The sequence below is a fragment of the Asterias amurensis genome, chromosome 13 (assembly GCF_032118995.1).
Source record: "Asterias amurensis chromosome 13, ASM3211899v1".
In the NCBI taxonomy this organism is placed as follows: domain Eukaryota; kingdom Metazoa; phylum Echinodermata; class Asteroidea; order Forcipulatida; family Asteriidae; genus Asterias; species Asterias amurensis.
In genome coordinates this window covers 18,677,883-18,705,342 of record NC_092660.1, presented here as the reverse complement: position 1 = coordinate 18,705,342, position 27,460 = coordinate 18,677,883, and the positions used below count along the sequence as shown (strand labels likewise).

General features: G+C 38.8%; 2 protein-coding genes across 2 annotated transcripts in view; one reads left to right on the top strand and one right to left on the bottom strand.

The window, feature by feature from the left end:
• Positions 1–482: 482 nt before the first annotated feature.
• LOC139946478 (galanin receptor 2a-like) lies at positions 483–22,318 on the bottom strand. Its single transcript, XM_071944145.1, has 2 exons — positions 22,187–22,318; positions 483–1,971 (listed from the first exon to the last, which is right to left on the bottom strand). Exon 2 carries the CDS (start codon positions 1,967–1,969, stop codon positions 704–706), a length of 1,266 nt encoding a protein of 421 aa, XP_071800246.1. The 5' UTR covers positions 1,970–1,971; positions 22,187–22,318; the 3' UTR covers positions 483–703.
• Positions 22,319–23,163: 845 nt separating this feature from the next.
• The window catches only part of LOC139946188 (HEAT repeat-containing protein 1-like), a 37,961-nt gene continuing 33,664 nt past the window's right edge, over positions 23,164–27,460 (top strand). Inside the window, exons 1-5 of the mRNA XM_071943812.1 lie at positions 23,164–23,280; positions 23,939–24,099; positions 25,204–25,420; positions 25,756–25,897; positions 27,268–27,369. Coding sequence (XP_071799913.1) covers positions 23,952–24,099; positions 25,204–25,420; positions 25,756–25,897; positions 27,268–27,369 — 609 coding nt within the window. The 5' untranslated portion in view covers positions 23,164–23,280; positions 23,939–23,951. The remainder of the gene's footprint in view (positions 23,281–23,938; positions 24,100–25,203; positions 25,421–25,755; positions 25,898–27,267; positions 27,370–27,460) is intronic.

Here is a 27,460-nt window from a genome sequence, read left to right as displayed (position 1 = left end):
TTTAAAAGTAGAATATAATGATCCACACAAGTATCACTCAAAATTGCACGGTTTTCCTTTTACGTCGCGAACTAACAAGGTCGGCCATTTATGGGGGAGTCAAAAATTTGACTCCCATAAATGGCCGACCGTGTTAGTCGACGAAGTAAAAAGAAAACCACGCAATTTCGAGGCATATTTGTGTAGATCATTGTATTATACTTTTACAACATCTTTCTACCCATAATTTGTTTATGCATTTTATAACAAACGGTTACAGAACGCTTTTCAAAGACCAACTCGACCGATCCAAGGCAACGTGTTCCTTTAACAAATGGACTGCTCGTCTTCGGGAGGAGACTCTCGCATCACACATGGAGACATATAACAGCCAAGAAATAACAATAGGTACGTATAGACTTGACTCAAGTCCGAATCCCGTGCCAATCTCAGAAAACTATTGTCTTGCGATGTTCTGCACTGCATTCCCACAACCTGTTCCATTCTCGGGACATTTTGACTGCGGCGGGTATGCTTTAGGGACCTCCCGCACGAAAACGGGACTTGGATCAAGTCTGTATAGGAAGGCGCGTTTTGTGTCGATTGACTCTTGGCTCTTTGGTTGTACAAGAGTACAAAATATTGTCATATTATTATTATTTGTAATAATACGACAATAAGATTACAAACCACGAGTTATGAAGTGGTTTGCATGGAGGCATCATTAAGTGTTCTCTGCTGCAATATGTGCGTTAGGCCTCTCTCTCTGAGCAGCAGCTTTTATCGTTTCGAGTGGGACTCTGGTCGTCACTCGATACTTCTTCCTCATGAATATGGATGAGCAGAACATTTTCTTGAAATTATATTGAAACTCCTTGTACTGCAACGCGTAGATGAACGGGTTGGCGCACATGTTGCAAAGAACCAACACGACAGAGAGGCGATGTAGGGTCCCATCGAAGTTCAGCTGCCCACCAACATTGTAGTAGAGGTACGTGAATTCGGAGGGCGTCCAACAAATGACGAACGTTATAAAAACTGTACAGAGCGTTTTGATGACATTCCGAAAAGCGCGGGAAAATTTGCATTCTTTCTGTTTGAGTCGAGGTTTCGACTGTGTGCGGGGAGACTGTCTCTGGTCGTTGCTCAGCTGCGATTGCGACACCGCTCCTAATGCCGTGTAGCAATTGCTGGTGTTATCAGAAACTGCGGTTTCGGGACTCAAAAGCCTGTTTGTTACGTTGATTGGTGGGGTGGGTTTTCGCGAAGTTGAAGAGGCTGGCGGCGCCGCGATATGGATCGTTGTAATAGTTGGTGGCCGCTTCAGACTGTTTAGCTTGAATGCGATGAAGATGTACTCAACCAGCATGATTGTAAGCGGTATCAGGTACTCTGCGATAAAGGTCATGACCCCAACAAAGACCTGCGTGGTCCCGTGGTTCCACACGAGAACACAGCTCCCCGTGGGTGAGAGTTCATGGATGAAAGCGAGGTAGCATTGGTAACCAAAACTGACCAGCCACACGCCCAACATGGCGACTTTCATCCTAAAACGCGTAAACCTGTTCAGGTGGAAAACCGGATGCACCACGGCGAAGAAACGCTCGGTTGTCAGTAAGGTGAGGTTTAATGTTGACGTCATGAACAAGGCCCAGAGTAAATACTCCGAGTGCCAGAGTTTACAGACAATTTGCCCTACAGCGCCTTCCATCGCCAGCAGTCCCTGCCCGTGGTCCAATCGCAACGCCATGAAGAGGAGCGAGCTGGTGAGGTCAATGAAGGACTGGTGTAAGATGAACATGTGGGTCAGGGACTGGAAGGATCTCCAGTTGCCCAGGAGTACGGCAATCACGAGAAGGTTGCCGAGAGCTCCGATGGAGCCGATGGAGGCGTTGATGACATTGACACCCACTGAGGAGGTGGCATTGGGCAGCGTGTCTCCGAAGATGTCCGTTATCGTCAGGTCTGGCGAGGAGCGGTTCCACGTCATTTCTGAAGAGAATAAAACAAAGGAGGAATATTAAGAGGAAGTATGGTACAAATTCGGCATGAATTAAAACCCGAGTCTGGTTTAGAATTAACTGCTGTCCTTATCAGCTTTGCTGGCGACGTCTTTCTGGAAAAGAAAAGGTTACATCCAAGAAGGACTTTGAGAAAGTATTGTACTAATTTTGAACGATCTGAGTCAACCACGAGTCCTTAAAGAGACTTTGTTTGGAATTAATAATTGTTCTTCTTATCAGGTCTTCTGAGGAGCAATTCGACGTCATTTCTGAAAAGGATCAAACGAAGGAGGAATTTTTTTAAAGACGGAGTTATGTACAAATTTGGCTTGAGTAAAACCTGAGTATTTATAAGCAGCTTTGTAGGAACTACAGTTGTCCTTTTTATAGCGCAATTCAAATTGGCAATGACAAACAACCAAAACTAACATGTCACCAAAGAATTTCAACCTTGAAAGTAATGAATTTAAAAGGACCATACAGTATCTGTCTGTTGTTAAATTTGTTTTTGTTTTATTAAAAAATGAAAGGACATTTCAGACTGTTAGTAAGTTTATCATTCGTTTTTACAAACGTGTATAGTTCCGCTGTTGTACTCGTGTAAAAAAAAACCTTTACGCTTTATAACCAGGTTGTGTAAAACGTCATATAATACGCAAAGAGTGATGACGTCACAGTGATTAAAAGTCCCTGCGCTAACCACGTGGCAACGCCGAACCCTAACTGCCGAAAATCTGTAGCGAATACGAATAATTCCTCAAAGGAATACACAATCTGAGAAACGTTTCTTACGTATTATTTCTCAGATAAAATTTTGGCACAAAAAAATTTATATTTTTACGTATAACCACACTACACTTCGAAGTGAAATGTTTATCAACATAACTTCATACTATCGAAAGAACTGCTATAATTCGTTTACCAATAAGTTTGATTCTTGCTATTAATGTCACTGGACACTGTTAGTAATCGATCATCGAAGTATCGATATTATTATGAAAGAAAAAACACCCTAATATCACACGGAGTTGTGTGCTTTCAGATGCTTGATTTCAAGACCTCAAATTCTAAATCTGAGGTCACGAAATCAAATTCGCGGAAAATTACTTCTTTCTCGAAAACTACTCCACTTCAGAGGGAGCCATTTCTCACAATGTTTTATACTATCAGACTCTCCCCATTACTCGTTACCAAGTGAGGTTTTATGCTAATAATTATTTTGAGTAATTACCAATAGTGTCCACTGCCTTTAAGTGATTACTAAACGTAAACCTTCCTTTAAAGCTGCACAGGTTATAGTTTGGGGTCACATAAAGTGCTGATACTGGTCTTTAAACACCAAAATGTCGTTTTTGTGTTTTGAACACATTATGTATTCTTCCAAACAATGTACACTGACGCGTAAATACAATTACAGAATGCGTGGCCCGTCAATATAAATAAACATATTAAAATGGCAAGCTGAACAACAATTCCCCTATCGTCTAAAAAAAATTGCTACATGGAAGAAAATTGCATTTTAAACGTTGTACTGTAGACAGCACTACCCCTCACAAAACACGACAGGGCAGTCGCCGTCTAGAATAGGTTGAAATGCTGTTCAGATGTGCATTAAAGGTACTGGACATTATTGGTATTTTCTCAAAATAATTGTTAGCATAACAACTTACTTGGTAATGAGCAATGGGGAGAGGTTGATAGTATAAAACATTGTGAGAAACGGATCCCTCTTAGTAACGTAAATTTAAGAAAGAGGTAGTTTCATATTCTCATTTTATTACTAAAAGACTTCTGGCCTGAAGCCTTTAATCGGGAATCTGAAAGCATACGAATTTGTGCAACAAGGGTGTTTTTCTTTAATTATTCTCCTGCAATTTCAATGACCAATCAAAAAATGTGTAACAAGTGTGTACAAATTTGTTATTTAATGCATATGTGAGATACACATGTGCTCTGGTCTTTGACAATTACCAAAGTGTCCAGTCCCTTTAAGTTCAAATAATTATTGACGTTGAAACATCGGCCCCCTTCCAAGACTCAAATCAATCGTTGGAGCCTACCCTTGGATTAGTTTATAATCCTTAAGGACGTATATTATTTCAGAATGCATGGATTTGTGTTGTACTTTTAGCTTTCAGGGAATTATTGCTTGTGAATTATTCCCCGTTTTGATTTGAAAGTAATTTTTGAATGAGAAATTCTTCCGGAGGGAAAAATAACCCTAACCATAAGGTATTATATGTAACTGCAAGACAGTGACGTCGTCGGTCCAGGGCCCAATTTCATAGAGCTGCTTAAAGACAATGGACACTATTAGTAATTATTATTGGTTTTATGCTAATAATAATTTTGAATAGTTACCTATTGTGTCCACTGCCTTTAATTAGAAATGAAATAGCATCTGTACCTATTTGTATCTTGTTTGTACGGCCCTTGCGTGGTTTCCATGTTCTTGCATAAAAACGCAATTATATCCATTGCATCTTTTGCTTCAACAACACCACCATTCGGCCTTCCATAAGGGGAGGTCTATATTATTCGTTGGGTAATGGCAATTTACCTTTGGTTAAAGGGAAGGTACACGTTTGGTAATTGTCAAAGACCAGTCGTCTCACTTGGTGTATCTCAACATACGCATAAAATAACAAACAACATACGCATAAAATAACAAACCTGTGAAAATTTGAGCTTGATTGGTCGTCGGAGTTGCGAGATAACTATGAAAGAAAAAAACACCATTGTCACACGAAGTTGTGTGCTTTCAGATGCTTGATTCCGAGACCTCAAATTCTAAACTTGAGGACTCGAAATCAAAATCGTGGAAAAGTACTTCTTTCTCGAAAATCACTTCAGAGGGAGCCGTTTCTCACAATGTTTAATACTAGCAAACTCTCCCCATTACTCGTTACCAAGTGAGGTTTTATGCTAATAATTATTTTGAGTAATTACCAATAGTGTCCACTGCCTTTAAGTACAACAAGTAGCTGAGCACAACACAACTATGCTTGCCATATTATGGTTACCAGCCACGAGAAGTTGTGTGTTCTCAGATGCTTGGTTTCGGGACCTCAACATCTAATTTTGAGGTCTCGAAATCAAATTCGTTGAAAATTACTTCTTTCTCGAAAACTACGTTACTTCAGAGGGAGCCGTTTCTCACAATGTTTTATACTATGAACATCTCTCCATTGCTTGTTACCAAGTAAGTTTTTATGTTTTTTAAAGTTTTTTTTAATAGTAATTACCAATAATGTCCAGTGCCTTTAAAACCTTTTGTAGAAGCTAAATTGGTCTTGATATTTTAGGAACATTTTAACGAGTAGTTCTGCATTTTAGGAAGACCTGTAATGCCCGGCACGCAATACTTGACCCAAATCTGATGTTTGAAAACTTATAATGAACTCGACCGATCCAAGACAACGTGTTCCTTTAACTTCGTAAAAGTATCCAAGTATTCAATGCCTGAACAATTTCGAATCGAACAAAATGAATAAATAACAAAATCGAGATGGTAAAGGAATTAGGCCCTACGGAAATTATGTACAAATTGAGGCCCGGGTAAAACTTACGTTTCTTTGCCTTGACAGCCTAAAGCACCTATGGGAATGGTAACGATATTCAATCAGGGCTTTATGGCTTGCGGCCTGTAAAAACATGTTTGACATAATGCACGTTGATTGCAGTATGGGTACTGACTTAATACGGCGATGGGATGGCCGTGAGTCTGGATACGTTTGGTAATTTTCAAAGACCAGTATTCTCACTTGGTGTATCCCAACATATATATAAAAAAAACAAATCTGTGAAAATATTGGCTCAATATTGATCATCGAAGTTGCAAGAGAATATTGAAACTTTGTGTGCTTTCAGATGCACAATAAAAAGGCATCAGCTGAAGTCGTTTATTATTTGAGTGAGAAGTTACCTCTTTCTCAAAAACTACGTTACTTCAGAGGGAGCCGTTTCTCACAAAGTGTTGTACTATCAAAATCTCTCCATTGCTCTTCACCAAGTAAGTTTTTATGCTAACAATTATTTGGAGTAATTACCACAGTGTCCAGTTCCTTTAATCAACCATGTTCAAGTATAGGTTTTCCCATTTCGCGGGGTTCTTAGTGGAGATGGTTAAGATTTCAAGATATACAATGCAAGGCCCAATTTCATATACACTATTGGTAATTACTCAAAATAATGGTTACCATAAAACCTTACTTGGTAACGAGCAATGGAGAACAGTGTTGATAGTATAAAACAATGTGATAAACGGCTCCCAAAGTAACGTATTTTTATTTTAGAAAGAAGTAATTTCTCGTTAAAATATTTGAATTGATTTCGAAAATCAAGGATCTGAAAGCACACCTCTGCGTGTGTCAAGGGTGTTTTTTCTTCTATTATTATCCCGCAACTTCGACGACCAATTGAGTTCAAATTTTCACAGTTTTTTTTTAATGCATATATGTTGAGATACACCAAGTGATAAGACTGATCTTTGACAATTACCAAATAGTGTCCAGTGTCTTTAACATACTTGTTTGTTTGTGTTTTTCAGAAGGGAAATTGATATTCCTTATCCCCGGTGCAAATTTAACACCTATTAAATCTGAGAAGGTATACTGCAGTAACGCTTCTCAAATTATGGTGTTTTTTATGGATTATTCTTTCTTCGTCGAGTATTATCTCAAAAACGCAATTACGTAAATTAATTTTGAAATGAAATTTTCACATAATATGAAGTTTTAAAGCCATTGGATACTTTCGGTAAACAGTATTGTCCAAGGCCCACACTTCGTGTATCACAACTTCTATGTGAAATAAAAAACCTGTGAAAATTTAGGCTAAATCGGGCATCGGAGTCGGGAGAAAATAACGGGAAAACCCACTCTTGGTTTTCGCACGTTTCGCCGTGTCATGACATGTGTTTAAAATAAATCCGTAATTCTCGCTATCGAGAATTGATATTGTTTTAATGTTTTCTCAAAAAGTAAAGCATTTCATGGAATAATATTTCAAGAGAAGTCTTTCACCATTACCTTCTGTAAACCCTGTAAATTATTTGTAAATCTGTGAACTTTTTTTGTTCCTGTACCGAAAGTGTCCAATGGCTTTAAAACAACCAAACGGTTCCTAAGACCACTCTGCCTTTTGAGCCCAATCGTTTATATATATCAATCAGGGTCACGAGAATTAGACCCTGATAAGTTTTTAAACATCAAATTTGAGTCAAGTATTGCGTGCCGGGGATTTCAGGTCTTCCGAAAATGCATAACTACCTCGTTAAAATGTTCCTCAAATATCTTCCACAAAAGGATTTAAAGGCAGTGGACACTATTGGTAATTACTCAAAAATATTTATCATCATGAAACCGTACTTGGTAACGAGTAATGGGGAGCTGTTGATAGTATATATAAAACACTGTGAGAAACGGTTCCCTCTGAAGTGATGTAGTTTTCAAAAAAGAAGTAGTTTTCCACGAATTTTGATTTCGAGATCTCAAGTTTAGAATTTGAGGTCTAGAAATCAAGCATCTAAAAGCACACAACTTCGTGTGACAAGAGTGTTTTTTTCTTTCATAGTTATCTCGCAACGCCGACGACCAATCGAGCTCAAATTTTCTGAAGGGCATTAAAGACACTGGACACTATTGGTAATTGTCAAAGACCAGTCTTCTCACTTGGTGTATCTCAATATATGCATAAAATAACAAACCTGTGAAAATTTGAGCTCAATCGGTCATCGAAGTTGCGAGATAATAATGAAACAAAAACCACTTGTCACACGAAGTTGTGTGCTTTCTGATGCTTGATTTCGAGACCTGAAATTCTAAACTTGAGGTCTCGAAATCAAATTGGTGGAAAATTACTTCATTCTTGAAAACTACGTTACTTCAGAGGGAGCCGTTTCTCGCGGTGTACTATACTATCAACAGCTCCCCAGTACACGTTACCAAGTAAGGTTTTATGCTAATAACTATTTTGAGTAATTACCAATAGTGTCCACTGCCTTTAAACACACTGGACATAATATCAACTATCAAATCTATTTGAAATTTTACGAAAGGACTTTTTAATTGTTTTTCTATTAAGGAAATTAATTCGAGTTGAAATAGAATCTGCTCCTTTATCCGTAACCTATTTTTTAATTTCTTCGTATACAGACATGGTTTCACGTGCTCGTATAAAAACGAAATCCATAATAAGTTTACGGTCCGAGAATGATTTGGCTTCGGGCGTGATGATTGTTATCCAAGCCCTGGTTATAAGGAACGTAGATACAAATCTTCCCCTATTGTGACACACCATAGGCAATTCCTGTATGTTAATGCCGGTGTCACATGCAATCGCGTCCGGGGCTATGCAAAAACCGTCCGACGGACATGTACATGACTGTACAAGTGCGCGTAAGCGAGCTTGCATGCACTACGTATATGCAGCATGCATGAATATTCACGTATTAATTTATGATTGCAGCGAATACCCAACGGCCGAACATTTCCCATGTCATTCATGTCATGCACTTGTAAAAAATTGTCTAACGTGTTCTGTCGATCGACCAGGGCGTTTAATTTACTGCAAGGACGGTTTTGCACGGGGGCGGACACAGCTGCATATTTATGCAAATGTGACCGGGCGGACACAATTGCATTATGCAGCAGCGTCTGGGCGGACATGATTGCATATGCAGAAACGTCCGGCGGACATTATTGCAAATGCTATAGTATCCGCCGGATAGTGTTGCATAGAGAACATTATTGCATGCGACACCGGTGTCTGGGTGCCAATGGGTGCGTTCGTTTAGCTTCCCTGGGTCTACCCCGCGGTGCTCACTCGGGTGAGCCCCTGACAAGACCTAAACGAACGACCACTCACCGCTCTCGTAGTGACGTCGTTTACCTGGGGCCAGCCCCCAAGTGACCCACTCCACAAGCAGGGCACTGGGGGCTGACCTGGGTGAGCCCGTTGAATGACGTCAAAAGCTATTCGAACGCACCGGGGCAGACCGGGGATGACCCAGGGAAGCTAATCGAACGCACCCATTGTAATATCGTACTACCATGCATGATGAAGCCCTATTATTTTATACGGTTTTGCGGTGAAAATGTACAGGAAGACTTTTCCAAAGAAATGGAGCAGCGTAAAAAAATTATCTTTGACCAAAACAAATGGAAGAAGTTCTTCTAGTAAAAGTAATGACTGCATGTTGAGATGATCGTAAGGTAGGGGAATAAGAATACAATACAATACAATACAATGGGTTTTTATATAGCATTCATTTCATTTAGACCACAGCGCTTTAAACGAACAATAGCAATGCAGATAATACAACAAATGAATAATAAAGCAATAAACAGACACTAAGGAAAAAGATGTTTTTTAAGTGCTTTCTTGAAAATAGGCAGTGAAATTGATGTGCGTATTGTGATGGGAAGATGGTTCCACAGTCCTGGAGCGGCTAAGGAAATAAGCAGGAGATTGACATGTTTGAGCTCTGAAAGTTAACAAAAGAAAAAAGAAAAAAAAGAAAGAAAAAAAAACCTTGCTAATCAAAGAAAGTGGTCCACAAGCTAAAATGCCATTAAGTTTCGTTGTTGCAACTGGTGCCTGCTCGACACTCATTATTTCTGTTCTATGAAGTTGGGCCCATTTCTAAGCAAGAAAAAAGTAGAGTACCTGTCACAGCATTTGTAAATGTACAGTATTTTGGCTGGTAACCTATTTTTGCTAAGCAAAAAATGTCTGTGCTTAGCAAGTTTTTGTGCTTACACGCAAGTTATGAAACCTTTCCTGTGGCTGCATTTACAGGGTGTTTCATTGATGTCCAATCTCACCTCTGGTTTTAAAGGAACACGTTGCCTTGGATCGGACGAGTTCTTCGAAAAGCGTTTTTAACCGTTTGTTATAAAATGAGTATTATTAGAAAGATATTTTAAAGTTGAATATAATGATCCACACAAGTGTCACTCAAAATTGCGTGGTTTTCCTTTTACCTCGTCGACTAACACGGTAGTTCGCAAAGTAAAAGGAAAACCACGCAATTTCGAGGCAAATTTGTGTGGATCAATGTATTCTACTATTTAAACATCTTTCTAATCATATTCATTTTATAACAAACGGTAACAAACGCTTTTCAAAGACCAACTCGACCGATCCAAGGCAACGTGTTCCTTTAACTTGGTATATAAAAACACTATTATACTGACTGGTTTTATTAAAACGCCGTTGCACCAATAACGTGAAAAAAAATCATTTTGAATGCATGCGAATAATTACGTCAACGTACAGCAACGGTAAGGGTTTTGTAACCTCACACTTCTCCTTGTAGTCAAAAATGAGGCACTAATAGATATTGCTTCCTAATTTGGCCGCACCTGCTGTCACCACGTAACAAACAAACCCATTAGAGTATGGCCTATAATCACTTTTAGTCGCAAACCCACTTGTCATAATTTGACGGTGGACATTCACGGCACACGCAAAATCTGTTTGTAAATCGCATTCGGCGCCGTCAAGTCGACGGGTTTCCCGCGCTTTTGTAAGAGCATATAATTATTGCAAGTTTCCCATGGGAATTCGTCGCTAAAAGTGCTACATGTATATAGTTTGCATGTGCATTCGTACTGGGTTCTGAAATGGACATAAATTATTATCATTAGTACATTACGTAATACTATTATGTAACCTTTCTTCAAACAATGACCATGTTCAGTGTACATTCGTGGCAGGCAAATACACTGCTCTGGCATACGGAAAAGTTTATTTTCTTAGGCCCATATCAACTTGAGGGAACAAAGGGTGGAGCAAGGGTTCCGCGCAGGGTGTGGTCCTTTAGCGCCCCGCCCCGTCACTGGTTACGTCAGTGAATAATTAATTATCAATAGCCAATCACAGCGTGCGTACTTTTGGTTTTCGCTTGAACTAGACCTGCTTTTTTGTTTTGTCAGAGACACACTTAAAATTGTTGGACCGCCAGTGATATTTTGTCTTTTGATATTTTAAAACAGACACAAATTTTACATCGCATGCAGATGCAGTTGAAGTTGTAAAGATGTATGTCCATCAGCTCGTTCATGAAATCGTTGGTTTTGTGGTCTTGCCCCGGTATTTATTGGAGGCTATACTGGCTAGCGACGTAGTCATTTTATTTGTTTTAGTATACTCATCATTATTGTTTTTGCAGCGAGTGGTCCCGTTATTATTCCTCCTTCATGGTCGCTGGGGAGGGTTAATTGGGACTGCCAGTTAAATGGAACACAAACACGCAAATCCGGAAAAATAAAACTCCAGCGCAATTTCGTTTATGGGGGTTGATTGCAAATACAACTTGCGATCGTTCAATATTTATGCTGGCTTCGGCAGGCTTCTCGAACCGGGGTTTGATATTTAATAATGCTCCGGTAGTGGTCGTTGTATATGCGGGGATCTAATGAAGGTTTTTCTATTACTTTGAGAAACATCGGAGAAAATTGAATAAATTTCCACTGCTTTTGAATCATAAATTGTAAAGCCTTTTGTGGACACATCGTTGAAATTGAATATTGTTATTAATTTTTTCCATAAATTGCAATCGGTATAAACGCAGAGTCAGTCAAGCGAAATGATTTTATCTTCAAAACAAATTTGATCTAGCAAACAGTCATTATGATTATCTCAAGGACACATTGCTCATGAGAAAAGCAATTGCGAATGGTTTATTTGAACTGATGAGAACAAAGCGGTTCAGAGCAATCTAACCGTTCTCGCAACCGTTTTTATCCAAGTGCGATTATATTATTGAATGATTAAAGGGGCACACCGGCTCACCGTTTACGCATTTTAGTAGTGTAGAGTCATAAATTATGTTTACATAGATGGTTGCTGTAAAAAAAATCATCAAAATGTCACGTAATTAGCGGAAAAAAAGAAGAACAACAAAAAAGCGGTCGAATACATATTATTTTTTTGTCATACTCACCAATTATTGTAAACGAAAATATTTAAATTTGGTTCAGCGAATTAGCTTTTCTACGGCTGGAAGTAAAACTAACTTGGAATGTCACGTGATATTCTAACCACTTTGTGGTACAAATTATCACGCGACTGTACGGTTATTTTAGGGAATGCTCTTCTCCGTTCCTGGAATACTCGTATCTTAGTCTATTTTTGTAGCCCAAATAGCCCAATTCAGCCAGTGTGCCCCTCCTGTTCTGAAGGTCAGCCACTTTTTGCTGTTGTTATCAAGTTAACAAAATGTTAGCATATTGTTTACGTAGTCATTGTGTAGCTTATATACGGGGTTTCAGGTCGTTGTACTTCTGCACTTTTATTGTTTTTTTTTTTTTTTTTTTGACTCGCAAACCAAAGTGAATTTCACATTATTGCAATTATGTGTGACAATAAAACATACTTGTTCTTATCGAGACTATATAAATAAGATCCAACCTGATCAAAAAGAGGTAAAGGCCCCTGGGGATCTGGAGTCGTTGTCAAATTCAACCCAGGTTGTTTAAGGGTGTACACAATTATAATTTTGTGTGTCTTTACGAGAAACGTATATCTTGCCAGCGTGAGCGTGTCAGATCATGCCTTTCACTAGTCAGTAAAAACACCCGCTATCGATTTTGCTCTAAAGTAGGTCAGACCATCGTGTTTTCGAATTCTCACGAAGCAGTACCGGATATTATTAGTTTGTTAATCAAAGCCCATTGTGGGGAGCTATCTGTACTAAAGCCGGAGGGAAAAACGTAACTTGGCCCTCGGTAATTTAAAGCAACACGTCCAACATGGGTAAATAATGTCACTTTATACCCCCAACACCTTTAAATGCACTGGACACGTTTGGTATATGTCAAACACCAGTTTTCCCACTCTGTGTATCCCATTATATGCATAAAATAACAAATAGGCCTAATATGTGAAATTTGGACTCAATAGACCTTATGCATTGACGTCATCCACCCGCCATCTTTGAGGTCAAACGGTGACGAAACAATCGAAAGGCACATAAATTGGCCAATGAACAACCCCCTTTTGACCTCATGGCGAGGGCGCCGTACTGAAATGACGTCATGTGCATGAGGTCTATTGGTTGCAAGAGAATAATATTATGAGAGAAAAAGACCTGACAAGTCTTTTAGGCCTGAAGTCTTTTATTAAATTCAAATAATATGTTTGTGAGAAATTACATATTATTTAAAAACAAAATATACTTCAGAGGGAGTCGTTTCTCACAATGTTTTATACTATCAACAGCTCTTTATTGCTCATTTAAGTAATTTTTTATGCTATATAACAACTATTTTGAGTAATTACCAATAGTGTACAATGCCTTAAAAACACGCGGCTGACACTATTGTAGAGGGACATGGCCCAATTTCGTTTCATAAAACTGCAAAGCAGAAAAAAACCTGATGAGCAAATTTCTTTGGCAAGCAAAACTTGAGTAGGGCACCAGTTCCAAATGCACTGACCAGTGTAATGTCTACTGGTAACCTGTGGTTCTGCTTATCAATAGCTATAGCCGTGTCTTAAGCAAGTTTTGTGCTTATACAAGGCACAACTTCATATATCTGGTTAAAGGCCCTGGACACTATTGGTAATTACTCAATATCATTGTTAGCATAACAGATGAGATCTCGAAATCATCTGAAAGCACATCAACTTGTGCGAAAGGGTGTTTTTTCTTCCACTATTCTCTCACAACTTCGACGACCAATCATGAGTTCAAATTTTCACAGGTTTGTTATTTTGTGCATTTATTATGTTGAGATACACCAAGTGAGAACTCTGAAAATTACCGGGGGGGGGGGGGGGGTGTCCAGTGTCTTTTACCATAAGGACAGAGCTCCTTACTCTATGCTTTTACTAAATAGTGGAAGGTGTTCACCGTACGGCTTCATACTTTGCACTCAGCTTGTTTGTCGAACTTTCTCTACTTTAGAGACGTCAATAAAATTCCACGAGCTCCAGAATATTTTACAACCTACTGGATTGTTACAGCTGCAGCATTCCTAAACTGGGATACCAAAATTGCAGATGGTACATTTCTCATCAGTCGTTCATAATTGAACTGACAAACAATCAGTGCAGTAGTAAACAACATGGGATAAACAAGTGAGAGTAAATCATCATGGTTTATAAAAGAAATAAAATGTTTACATTTTAGAAGACGTAGGTCGGCTAAACAAAGATGTTGCCATTTTCTGCATAAGTTCCCTCTCAAAACGACAAAACTCTAAATACCTATACTGTTTTAAAAACAACAGCTGCATTAACGATCCAAACTATTTGAAATGGTGTTTGCATGCTGCAAATTGTGCATTGGCCAACACAACGGATGAGAGGCAGTGGATACTGTGGTAATTACTCAAAATAATTATTAGCATAAAACCTTACTTGGTAACGGGTAATGTGGAGGGGTTGATAGTATAAAACATTTTGAGAAACGGCTCCCTCCGAAGTGACGTAGTTTTCGAGAAAGAAGTAATTTTCCACGAGTTTGATTATTTTCGAGAGCTCAGAATTAGATTTTGAGGTCTCGAAATCAAGCATCTGAAAGCACACAACTTCGTGTGACACGGGTGTTTTTTCTTTCATATTATCTCGCGATCTTCGACGACCAATCGAGCTCAAATTTTCACAGGAATGTTTTTTATGCATATTATTGAAATGGTCTTTGACAACTATACCAATAGTGACCAGTGTCTTTAAGCCCACATTTTCACAGGTTTTTTATTTCATGTGTAAGATTGATGACACAAAATCATAAACATTGTCTGCGACTATTTTGTCAGCTCTGACATGTTTGTCCTAAAGGCAGGGTTTAAGGGGGAGTGAAATGTTTGCATTTTGGGAAAAAACATCAGGTCGGCTGAACATAGATTTTGACATGCTTGGTGTTGTTGGAGTGGGCAGGATCATGGAGGGAGCGTCCCACTAAATAGTCTCCCGTTGCATATACAGTGCAAAAATATAATTGTTCAAAAATACACGAAAAATACTTAGAAGCCTCACTACTTTTTACACTAAAATGAAAATTATTCATTGACTTTTTAACTTTAACTTTTTAACTTTGGGGAGTCGCAGCGCCCGTCGAGTAATCAACCCTGCAAATAAAACTACTCCTAAACCAGTTTAATTAATTTTCCAAACGTCCGAGCATCAATCCTAACTAATAACCACCTTCCGTCAAATAGGACCTTTTATTTCAGGGCTTAAGAATGTCATACAAAACAAAAGTTGGAAGTCAACAACCCCCAGCTCACAATTTGGCAAAATGTTTACACTGTATCCTTTTTTCTTGGGGCCAAATCTGTCGAGAATAGAATATTTTGAGGGCCTACAAACAAAATTAATGACGTCGACGCTCTGTGCTCCATGGTTAAAGTTATTCCCTACATATGTATATTGGTGGGTTGCACCCTAGAGCAAGACATTATGTGGACCTTCATGTTTGTAGGCTTGCGGACAAGTCGTTAAATGCCTGTCATAGCAAAACGGCTTTCTTGTAACTGTCTCGCGAGACTGTTGCTCTTTTAGGAAATTGGACCGTAGGGTTACACCCAACTATTAGTATGAGACAGAGCGGCCCCATTGGGCCCTCAAAATATTCTATATGTCAAATTTGAAAGTCAGAGAAACGGGATACAGTGTTAACAATTTGCCCAATTTACCAGCCCGTCGATTTCACAAACTCTTCCCAGCTTAGGATTAATCTTAGGACTTAGGAAGAGTCCCAGCCTTGGAATAAAATATAGGACTAAACATTTATAGGTTTTCTCGGTCGAATTCGGAAAATGAGCAGCAAATTTAATTTTCATGCGTTCGAATTAAAGCTGTTTTGCCTCTCCAGTTGTTACTGCGTTTCAAATTCAGAATTCGGCCATTCAATTTCATCTTAAGTCGAGTCAAATTCCTTTAGCACTCTGTTCAATTTAGCGAACCGTCATTCTTTTTCGTGACAAACACGCCTCAAGAAGCGTCTGCGAATTTGAATGCTGCTTTGATGAATTGTTAAATTGAATGATTGTTTTGTTAAATCGAATGACGCAACATTACATTAGACTAATCACAAAACGAAATCGAATGACCCTTTTCAGATGAATTCCATTTCGTGCGAAATAGAATAGCTTTGTGGTTAAATTGGCTGCTCATTTGCCGAAATTGATCGAGAAAACCTATAGTAGCTCGTCCTAACTCGAGATAAGATTAACCCTAGCGTTTTGTGAAATCGGCTGCTTGGGTTGTTGGCTTCCATCTGGCGGTATTTTACCAATAGTGCCCACAGTGCAAGGACAAAGAAAATGTGCCGGGAATCACTCAAAATGATTGTAAGCATAAAAACTGCTTTGTAATGGAGAGCTGTATAATACACTAATGTATATGTTGGGATACACCAAGTGAGAATACTGGTCTTTGACAAATAATTACCAAAGGTGTCCAATGGAAATGTCAGCATTATGTGCCGACAGCTCACTCATGGTTTAAACAGATGCATGCGCTATGAAGGCCGTCAACTGCCCATTGGCTGAGAGGAGAATCAACTTTCGGCAATAACACACTTCGATTACTCACAAGTCCGGAATTCGGTTACAAGTATCACCAGTATATGATGTAACTGTTCACTCATGTTTTAAGTGAATTCGATTCATTGTAACCGAAACCGAGTTGAATAGTATCAGTATCGGTTATGTGTCCCTTTGCGCTCACGGGGAAACACTTTACACACGCTTGTTTCAAGCCAGAAAGACCGATTAGTGTTTGGTGTTGATTTTTAGCTTTCATTCTGGTGTTGGTTTTCGGTAATAAAGAAGTGTTTTTATACTCAGCTTCGACCCAAACTTCTGCTTTTCCAGTTTCCCCATATATAGGCTGAAGGTTTTAGACGTTTTGCTGACTATACAAAATGATCGTAAAATTGAGCACAGTTTTTGGTAATGTTATCTGAAAGTCGATCGCCCGATTTCTCGCCATAAGACCATCATCAAATCTGGCAAGGAAAAAATGTTGGAAAGCAAATAATTATTGCTGCATGTGCCACTCAAATTTATTGCAGGAATTATTTATCATAATTATGCAAACTGTTTGTACGTGACTGATGGTGATGTAAGATTGTGACAGGTCCCAAAAATTAATCAATTTTATCCAAGCAAATTTATTAATTATTTACTTGTTTGTTTTTTGCCCTAACACCGATGTGTATTAAGAACTGTATACTCGCCAGTTTCCTAAGCTCTCTGTAAAGAAACAATTCGTGCAGGCCTAAGGGGTTAAAATGTGTCATGGCCTAGCGGTTAAGAGCACCGAACTCAAGCTCTGATGTTTCTGATCAGTAGATGTGGGTGCGAGTCCCAGCCGTGACAGTTTGGTGTCCGTGGGCAAGACATTTTTAACCATTTCTGTTTTGTTCTTCGGTTTGGAATATTGTACAAGCCGGTTGTGCACATAGAAGAACTACGAACATAAAAAAAATATATAATAAGACACGCCTTTCCAACAAGATCAACGCGTTGTAGGGTGTGAGCAAACCAATTGAACTATACAACAACAAAATACAATACAGAAAAGTTCTAAGAGATTTTCTTAAAACTTTACAAAGAGTTACAATTTCTAGAGCAGCATACTATACTGTGGAAGTCCGGCTGCGAGTGTTCTGATGGTTGAGTGTTCAGTTAGGTGTGTGGTGTCGAAAGAACACTTATTGTTAAACTTCTTGTACACATAGCAAGAATGTTTACAGGTTTCCTCAGGCTTTAAAGCTTCTTTCACTAATGATGCAACATTGGTTTCATTATCAGACATTATAGGCCCGTAGTAATCCTAATAGTTGTAACAAGAGGTAATCCTCATTAAATGGTCACATATTATTAGAATGTATGCATAATACAAGTTTGTAATGCACAGCAATTTTTACCAAACAGAAAATGCCGTACAATTTGAATTCGCTGTATATCTTGCTCTCTTATTTTGCCCGGAGGGTAAAAAACAACGCAAGGACACGGAGAGCTGTTGACCCAAATCAACTGTCACATAGGGGCACGTTGTCACCTGCTCCTGTGGCTGAAACGGGGTTACCCCCTTCCATTTATTACTGTCCGTAAGGATTTAGGCATCATCCACCAGGAAGGAGCCTGGCTGCGCCCGATACCACCTAGTCCTGGGCTAAAACAGTGTTACACCCTTCACAGTCCGTAACGATTTAGGCACGAGTTTCATCCACTATAGGCCCTTTCAAACTGAAAGCATGTAGGCTCAAATTAAAAACATTAAAATAAAATGGTTTCCGATTGGCATGGCGGAACTTCATCCAAATTAATTATATCTATCAAAAACAATGACATCCTGTTAATTATGCCATCCACCTTGGTACAGGGACATTATCAACGGTTAACCTTTTGTGGATTTCTCATACAGCGAAGGTAAAAGCAATTAAGCAGAATTGCCGAGGGATAAAAAACATCATTACGTTTCGCCTGAAACAAAATTGCTGCATGACTTCAGAATTTAATAATTATTGTTTCTTTTTCTGCATTTGAAATTATTAAAGTCTTAATCGACAAAACTCTAAAATCCATTTTTTTTTTAACGCAATGAGCTAGTTTAAAGTAATGGACACTATTGGTAATAGTCAAAGACCAGTCCTCTCACTTGATGTATCTCAACTTGCATAAAATAACAAACCTGTGAAAATTAATTTGAGCTCAATTGGTCGTCGAAGTTGCGAGATAACTATGAAAAAAAACAATGTCAGACAAAGTTGTGTGCCTTTATCAGATGCTTGATTTTGAGGCCTCAAATTCTAAACTTGAGGTCTCGAAATCAAATTCGTTGAAAATTACTTCTTTCTCGAAAACTACGTCACTTCAGAGGGAGCCGTTTCTCACAATGTTTTATACTATCAACCTCTCCCTATTAGGACAATGTATTTGCATGCTTAAAATAATTGTGCATGGTTTCTCACAGTTTTCTGCTCACGCACACAATGGATTAAGCCCAAATTTTCACAGGTCTGTAATTTCATGCATATTATGTTTGGTCGAACAAATACTTTCAGCTCTGACAGTCCTGTACCAATGTTTTTGTCTTAAAGGAAGGGTATCATTTTTGGTAATATATAACTCCACATTTTAATGACAATAAACAATACTTGGTAAAGAAAACTTGAAAGCTGTCGATGTTATTATAACATTGAGAGAAACCACCCCTTTGAAGTAATGTAGTTTTAGAGAAGGAGGTTATTTTCACCACAACTGCCTGACAGCACACAATTTTATAAAATGAGAGTTTTGTTTTTTTCTGGGATTTTTTCCCCATTATTTTCTTGCAACTTCGATGACCAGTTGAGTCAAAATTTTCGCTTGATATTTTATGCATAATACTGTTGGGATACACCAAGTGAGAATACTGGTCTTGACAATATTACCAAAGGTGTCCAGTGCCTTTAACAACCAAAAGTACACCCTACTTTTAACTCTCCCCCGCCGTACGAGAGTCTACATAAGAGAAGCATCCGCCCGAAGGATGCTGATATCTCCTTCATCCATTCGTGTAGGTGTGGGGGGGGGGGTAGTAATGAATCCGCTCTGAATGGGCCGTCACGACTGCATTCCGTGTGTGCTGGATACTTATTGACGATATTTAACCCGACAGCTTGCTTGTTATTGAGTCTGTATACTGTTTGCATTGACAGACTGGGGCCGACACATTCCCTAAAACATGTTAAATCATGGGCATGGTGGCTTGAGTGCAACATTAGGCTCGTAGCTCTGTGACAGCAGAGAGTGGGGCTATAGCCAACTGATGGGATGCGTGTTAGAATTTCTATCCGAAAGCTTACAAAATGTGATAATGGTGGTAAGAATCCTGCGAACCAATTTTCGTTGGAGTCGCCCCATTTGGTTTAAAATGAAAGAGTCGTTTGCTGCTACCAAAAGATTCGATTGGTCGTCACCTCGCTCGACGTGAATGGGTTCTACATTCTCGATAGAAATGTGACAGTGAGTTTTATGCCGTTTTCTCAACAAGTGCATTATGTACAAGTGCAAGGCTGAAACTTTCACAAATGACTGTCGTTATGATCTTTCTTATATTGAATGGAAATAGTTTGGACATTATTCAAATGTTGGTAACAACAAAGCATTTATACATACGGACTACAAACAGCGATTGGAACATTATTACAAATTTAAGATACTTAATCATGCTTTTAACGTTTTTACCAATATGCAGGAGAAAAATAAACGTGAAGTGACAAACAAAGACTTGGACTGGACAAGGACATAAAACTCTTGAGTTCAGAAAACTGACAGATTCAATACCAGTCATTTACTAAATAATTTGCTACATTGTATTAAAGGAACAGAACACGTTGCCTTGGATCGGTCGAGTTGGTCTTTGAAAAGCGTTTGTAAATAAGCGTTTGTTATAAAATGCATGGTTATGGGTAGGTGTTGTAAAAGTAGAATACAATGATCCACACAAACATGCCTCGAAAATGCACGGTTTTCCTTTTACCTCGTCGACTAACACGGTCGGCCACCGTGTTAGTTCGCAGAGTAAAAGGAACACGCAATTTCGAGGCATGTTTGTGTGGATCATTGTATTCTACTTTTAAAAGTTATTTCTATCCATATGCATTTTATAACAAACGGTTACAAACGCTTTTTATTAACCAACTCGTCCGATCCAAGGCAACGTGTTCCTTTAAGTACAAGTAATAATGTGCTTACAAAAAGACATTTAACAATTCAACTCAATTTTCTTGAAAATAATAAGTTGTGCAAAATAAATCAGAACTAAGTTGACATAAACCAAACATCTGACCCGGTCTTTGAACCCAGATATAATTCTCCCATCATTCCATGCACAGATAATTCTGACCCTTTCGCTACCTCCCGTGCTTCGCCCAAGCCTCCAAAATGGCCTCGATTTCCAGTGAATCTTTAATGACTCCCCGGCGATGATGGAGCAAAGACCTCCACAATATGGCTTGTGCGAGGTCATCACTTGACAGTGATTGACGGTGTTATGTGATTCTCAATAAAGGATCCAATTTAAACTCATTAGAGGTAAATTACTGGACGGAGAAAGCTAAAACGAGATAACGGCAGCCGGGCTACTGGAAATTGTTTTCGTGTTATGTAGTAATCACAATAGGTCTATCAAAGTCAAGTCAGTTCTCATGTAACTTTGGAAAATAGTATTCAAAGGAACAATATGCATCACACACTTCTTATTGTATGCAAATTGGAACCCATTCTTGGTTGATTCAATTAAACCATAAACCATTATGAAGACATTTCATTTCAAAGGGCCGTAGAGTTTTTTTGGATACATTGCCGAGAGTCTGGAGCGGTTATGTCCACGCCGAAAGAATAATCTGCAATATTGGCTACACAATCTGAGACACTACTGTCGGTAACGCTTCTCAGATTCAAATTTTGTGTGATGAACAGTGATATCTTTTTTCAGTAACCGCAGTACTTTAAAATTGCATTATATCCAAAGCAGCTGCTGTACTGGTTTTCAAAGTCAATAACCAAACGAAAAGGGGCAAGTGCGGAAACTTGGCTAGAAGTACCCCCATATGAAAATAAAAATGCACCCCATCGTGTCCCCCTCCTCAAAAGAGTCACGGCGGCGCTATATGTGGGGACCAGAAACTCTCTAAAGAGAAAATACACCACAGTGGCAAGAACATTCGGTCCGGATTTTTTTCTGCTTAAAGCCATTAGACACTTTCGGAACAGAAACAACAATTAAAAGTTCACAGATTTAAAAAATAACTTAAAGGGCATACAGAAGGTAATGGTGAAAGACTTCTCTTGAAATATTATTCCATGAAATGCTTTACTTTTTGATAAAACATAAAAAACAATATCAATTCTCGATAGCGAGAATTACGGATTTATTTTAAACACTTGTCATGACACGGCGAAATGTGCGGAAACAAACAATGGGGGTTTTCCCGTTATTTTCTTCCGACTCCGATGACCGATTGAGCCTAAATTTTTATAGGTTTGTTATTTTTATAAAGTTGTGATACACGAAGTGTGGACATTGGATAATACTGTTTACCGAAAGTGTCCAATGGCTTTAAACTCACATTTTTCTTCAAACTCACAATTTAAAAGTGTGGTGGGTTTCAAAAGCTTTAATAGCTTACGTCCCTCCAAAAAACATGGAAATAAAAATGATCTAAATTGCCACCGAACACTTTAAACAAATCCTACCTTAAATCGATTGTCTCTCAGCCTCCCAGTGGTGCTTCATCTGAGAAGAGTTTAAAAAACATTTCCACTTTGCAATAAGTCAGTGTCCGAATTGTTCCACGCGCCTGCAGATGCATTTTCCCCAAGTGAAACATTACGTCTTCTTCAACACACTAAAGAAACACACCGCAAGTAAAAACCATCCCCGTGAATTATTGATCATGGTTAGAGACGCTCTATTAATATCAGCCTGATGCAGAGTCAGGCATGTGGTGCTGCCTTCTTGTTGAGCTAAAGGAGGCCCTCTGTTGACGAAATGCAACACGCACTTGTTTCATTAAAACTTTTTTTTTTTGCAATCTTTTAAGAGTGGTGTGTGGCGGGATTGTGTCCCCCCTGGTGATTCTGCCCCGCTTGCGCGGCCAACTATAGTGTGTGCAAGCTTCTGATAATTATTGCCCTTTTTTGAATCACCCTCCTTCAGTCGCCTCTGTTGCAGATCGGACACGGGGCATCATCGGCAGGGTCGACCAGTCTACAGCTGCTAGAGCAGCAGCACGAGTGTTCTAGCTTGTATGATCGACAACAAATAATGCGAGACTAACAATTCCTCAGTGCGATATTAGCCCCCTCCCCCCCCCCCCCTTGCCAACACAGTCTTCTACCCCAACTTTCCTCGGGAAAAAAAATGTCTGGATAATGGCACTCATCAGTAGCCCTATCCGAGTGGGCATTTAAACAACTTAAAATTATTGCACACAACAGCCAGATACAATTGCAAAATAATTAACGGGTGACCCGATTCTCCAATATTATTCATACTTTCTTTTGGTGCACCTTTTCAAAGTCTGTCACCAACATTTTCGTTCTATTTTTAGAAGTGTAAAAACTCGCTGAACATCGCCCTCTTGTGTCCGTCTTTCCGAATGGCTGGTACCCTGTCTCAAATCATGTAATGTGAAGCTGTAGTGTAAATAGGACCAGACGAAATCAACACATGTGCTTTGGTCGTCGTGTCCGTTGCAAAGTTTCTTCGTCTTTTTAAAGGGAACTTTCCAAAAAACTGGGCGAAAACAACCAGTGTTTCGACTTATTATCGCACTGGAGGAAACACTGTAAGTATGTTCTGAAGTCAGGCCATGTATTGTTATGCCGCTTTTAAGCACCCCGGCCCCAATTAACCCGTCCAGCAGGGCCGGGTTTGAGTTGACTTCTCTCCGTCTCCCATCCCATTCCATTGGTTCGTACTCATTCCTCGGGCCATGCCGCTCGACTCGGGCAATGGGATATCTCATTGACTTGAGGTAAATTAGATACTGTTATTATTATTATATTATGTTGAATGAAAAAGTGGTGGCGCCATACGGAAAGTTATCAAAAATTAAACTATTTGTAATTACTATTTTAATTTTTGTATTGTTATTTGTAGAACTAAGTTAGTTAGATTCTGTCTGGGTTTGTTTCATCTTTTTTTTAACCTCTAATCTAAAAATAAGTCTAGATACTAGTAAAAATCCTTGCTAAATATTTTTTTGATCCAAATATTATTTATAATTTATTGTATTTGTAAAAATAAAATAACTTCTGGCCCGGTGGCGGTATTGTATTTTGTACTATACTTTTATTACTGAAACTTCAAAAATCATGTAGACAGACCCTTTCTCCATGTTCTCCTGCCGTGCCTGCAGTCTTGTGGAATTTAACTTCGCAACTAACTTTGAAGTTTAATTATCTCATCTTCAAGATCACTTTATTATGTCCTCAATCCTACAGTTCTTATCTCTAGATGGCGACGTCTTTAGCACAGCAGCTGAAGCGTCTTGCGCTTCCAGAGGCTCAGGCCGCTGCCGGAGTTCAAACAAAACAACGAAAGTCGCTGCTTTTTGACCCCAAGGAGGCTGCAGCTTTAGATCGTGAGACGTTCTACGCTGTTGGTGAGAGAATTTCAGATAAATATATAAACTTTAAATATATACACAAACTAATACTTTTCTAGGAACAGGACCACTATTGATGTTGCTTAAAGACACTGGACACTATTGGTAACTGTCAAAGACCAGTCTTCTCACTTGGTGTATTTCAACATATGCATAAAATAACAAACCTGTGAAAATTTGAGCTCAATTGGTCATCGAAGTTGCGAGATAATAATGCAAGAAAAAACAAAGTTGTGTGCTTTTAGATGCTTGATTTCAAGACCTCTAATTTTGAGGTCTCAAAATAACATACGTGGAAAATTACTTATTTCTCGAAAACTACGCTACTTCAGAGGGAGCCGTTTCTCACAGTGTTTTATACTATCAACAGCTCTCCATTACTCGTTACCAAGTAAGGTTTTATGTTAATAATTATTTTGAGCAATTACCAATAGTGTCCACTGCCTTTAATCGGTCACCCTGGACCAGTGGGTAGACTGCAAGACTTGCAATCACAAAGTTGTGGGGTTGAATCCTACAAAGCTAACCACTGATTTCACAATGACTAGAATAAGAATTGATGTCTAGTTACTGAATATCTATTTCTTGATTTGTGCAATTCATATTCATTGGCGGTTGCCCGCTTGGTGGTTACAATGTATATCGCCAACTTCCCTCGATGAGAAAATCATCTGAACTTAAACAAATAAGCAACAAGTGTAACTTGTTTTAAAAACTACAAAAATTACCCCCTAGACCTGGCTTTGAAGATTTATTATTATTTTTTTGGAGCTGACTTAGTTTAAAAAAGCAACTAATTAGTTAACACAAACTAGTTAAAACTATTTTAGAACTAGTTAAGACTACTTAACTACATGTAGTTAAAACTAATTGAAAGTACCAAAACTAGTTAAACTTGTTAAAACTAGATAAAACTTGTAAAAAGAGAGCTCTTGTTTGAAAACAAATTATGAGACACAGCCAGATCTGTTTAGTTTGTACATAAGAAGATAACCACCCAAATGCTAATTACTGGACTCAGTTAAGCTGTCCATTGGAACCCTTGAATGGTGCACCCAATCTCTTACTAAAACGTTGAAACTTCTTCTGCACTTTCAAAAGGTATAAATGGACTGCAAGAGCTGGAAAACATTGATCCAGCTTTCCAAGAGTTTGAGAACACCCTCTTCGATGAAACGTCTAAAGCAATGGAGCGTTCTGTGCAGACTAAAGAAGTCAACGATCGTCTTGATCGTAAGATTGGGAAGTTCTTGCTTCAGCTCTCACCATATTTCCTCTTGAAGCCGGCACAGAAAGCCCTAGAGTGGCTCATATATAGGTATGGAAACCAGTCAACTCACCCCCCCCCCATAAGGCGAATTGTGTAGAAAATACTTCTGATAGCGCCCTCTTGTGAATCATTCTCTTTCAGCTGATGTTTAACTAAACTTCCCATTATGGGGACAGAATCTATGGGGGACAGATTTCCATATGACAATGGCATGGTAATTTGGAGGTCACAGGTTCAAGGTCTGCTCTTGTCAATGTTTCTTTGTTCAACTCAAAATTATTTATTTCAAAAACAATTCCGTGGGGAGAGAGTTGAAAAATGTTTGAATAACCATTTTCTCACGTCTTTAATTTTTATTTTTAAAATTTTGTTTTGTTCTTAAGATTCAACATCCACCAGTACAACATTGACGATTTACTGAGGTGTGTCATTCCGTACCATGACACCAATATCTTCGTTCGCGTTGTGCAGCTTTTGGATCTCAGCAACAAAACCAACAAGTGGCACTGGCTGCAGTCTCTCCAGGTCAGTAGGATGTGGTTTCTCAGTTTTCAACTGGAAATCCGTTTTTTATACACCCCCTCCCCCTCCACACACTCTTAATTTTGTTTTAATAATAATTTGCTTTTATTTCTAGGATCAAATTGATAAAGAACAAGGATAAAGCAATACAGAACATCCCGAATTGCAGAGTAGGGTTTTTAAAACAAAAAATAGCTATGTACATGTACATGTAAGCAAGTTTTCGCACCTGTACACTTTTGCGCTCCCAAGCTTTCACACTTTACGCTAACCGTTCAGGTTTTCTTCATCACATCCCTGGTTCTTACAGCATTGATGTCAAACTCATTTTTAGAATGTTTGAGCTATGTCTTCTTGAACAGAATCCACACACAAAAATGAGGGATCTGTTTCAGTGTGTCACATTGCTGATGGAAACAGCAATTTGTTATATTTAGAAGAAAATATCGGTTTTAGTTTTTAATCTGTTTAGATCTCTGTTTGAAACGCTAAGAATCCGAATGAGAAATGCAGTTGCTGGTGAGATGATGAAATGGCTTTATATTATTAACCATCTTTCGGGGCTGAGTTTTACTGATGTTTGGCCACTTTCTGATCACCAAATAAACGCTCTCAAAAGGTATCAAAAAATTGCATATTCTGACAAATTAAGGAAAAACTGTCAAGGTCAGTATGGCAAAAAAACAAGGGAAAATGTTGTGCGAGTGATAGCTCAAAAAGGACTTGGCATACCATCTCCAACTGAAAAAAAAAATTTGCTATAGGGTTGTACCGTTAGACCATTAACTGTTTGTTTTCTTCATTTAAAGGCAGTGGACACTATTGGTAATTACTCAAAATACATGTTTGCATAAAACCTTACTTGGTAACGAGTAATAGGGAGAGGTTGGTAGTATAAAACCTCGTGAGAAACGGCTCCCTCTGAAGTGGAGTAGTTTTCGAGAAAGAAGTAATTTTCCACGAATTTGATTTCGAGACCTCAGATTTAGAATTGGAGGTCTCGAAATCAACATCAGAAAGCACACAACTTTGTGTGACAAGGGTGTTTTTTTCTTTCACTATTATCCTGCAACTTCGATGACCGATTGAGCTCAAATTTTCACAGGTTTGTTATTTTATGCATATGTTGAGATACACCAAGTGAGAAGACTGGTCTTTGACAATTACCAATAGTGTTCACTGCATTTTAAGCCATAGCATAGGTCCTTTAAAGGCACTGGATACCTTTGGCAACAACCAGTATTCACAATTGGTGTAGTATTATTAACAATTATTTTGAGTAATAACCAAGAGTATCCAGTGCTTTGAAGTTGGTAAGCAGTTTGCTATCATTCTATTTGATATTCCTCTGACATGTTTTTACTCACCTCTAGACTCCCGGCGTCCCTCTTGCTAAGTCAATTCTTATCACCCAGTGCTACAAGGACCCTGGCTTTCTGCAGTTTGTGTGTAACCTGGTGCCGTCAGCGATCAAGGTAAAATATTTACTAGTCTCCTGTCGATGACTAGAGCAAGCTAGTGGAAACACTGAGACCAATTCAAGAACTCACTACGTGGTAGTGTAGT

What these genes read in the sequence shown, in the direction of transcription:
- LOC139946478 (XM_071944145.1), bottom strand. Translation starts at nt 1,969, where the DNA reads ATGACGTGGAACCGCTCCTCGCCAGACCTGACGATAACGGACATCTTC.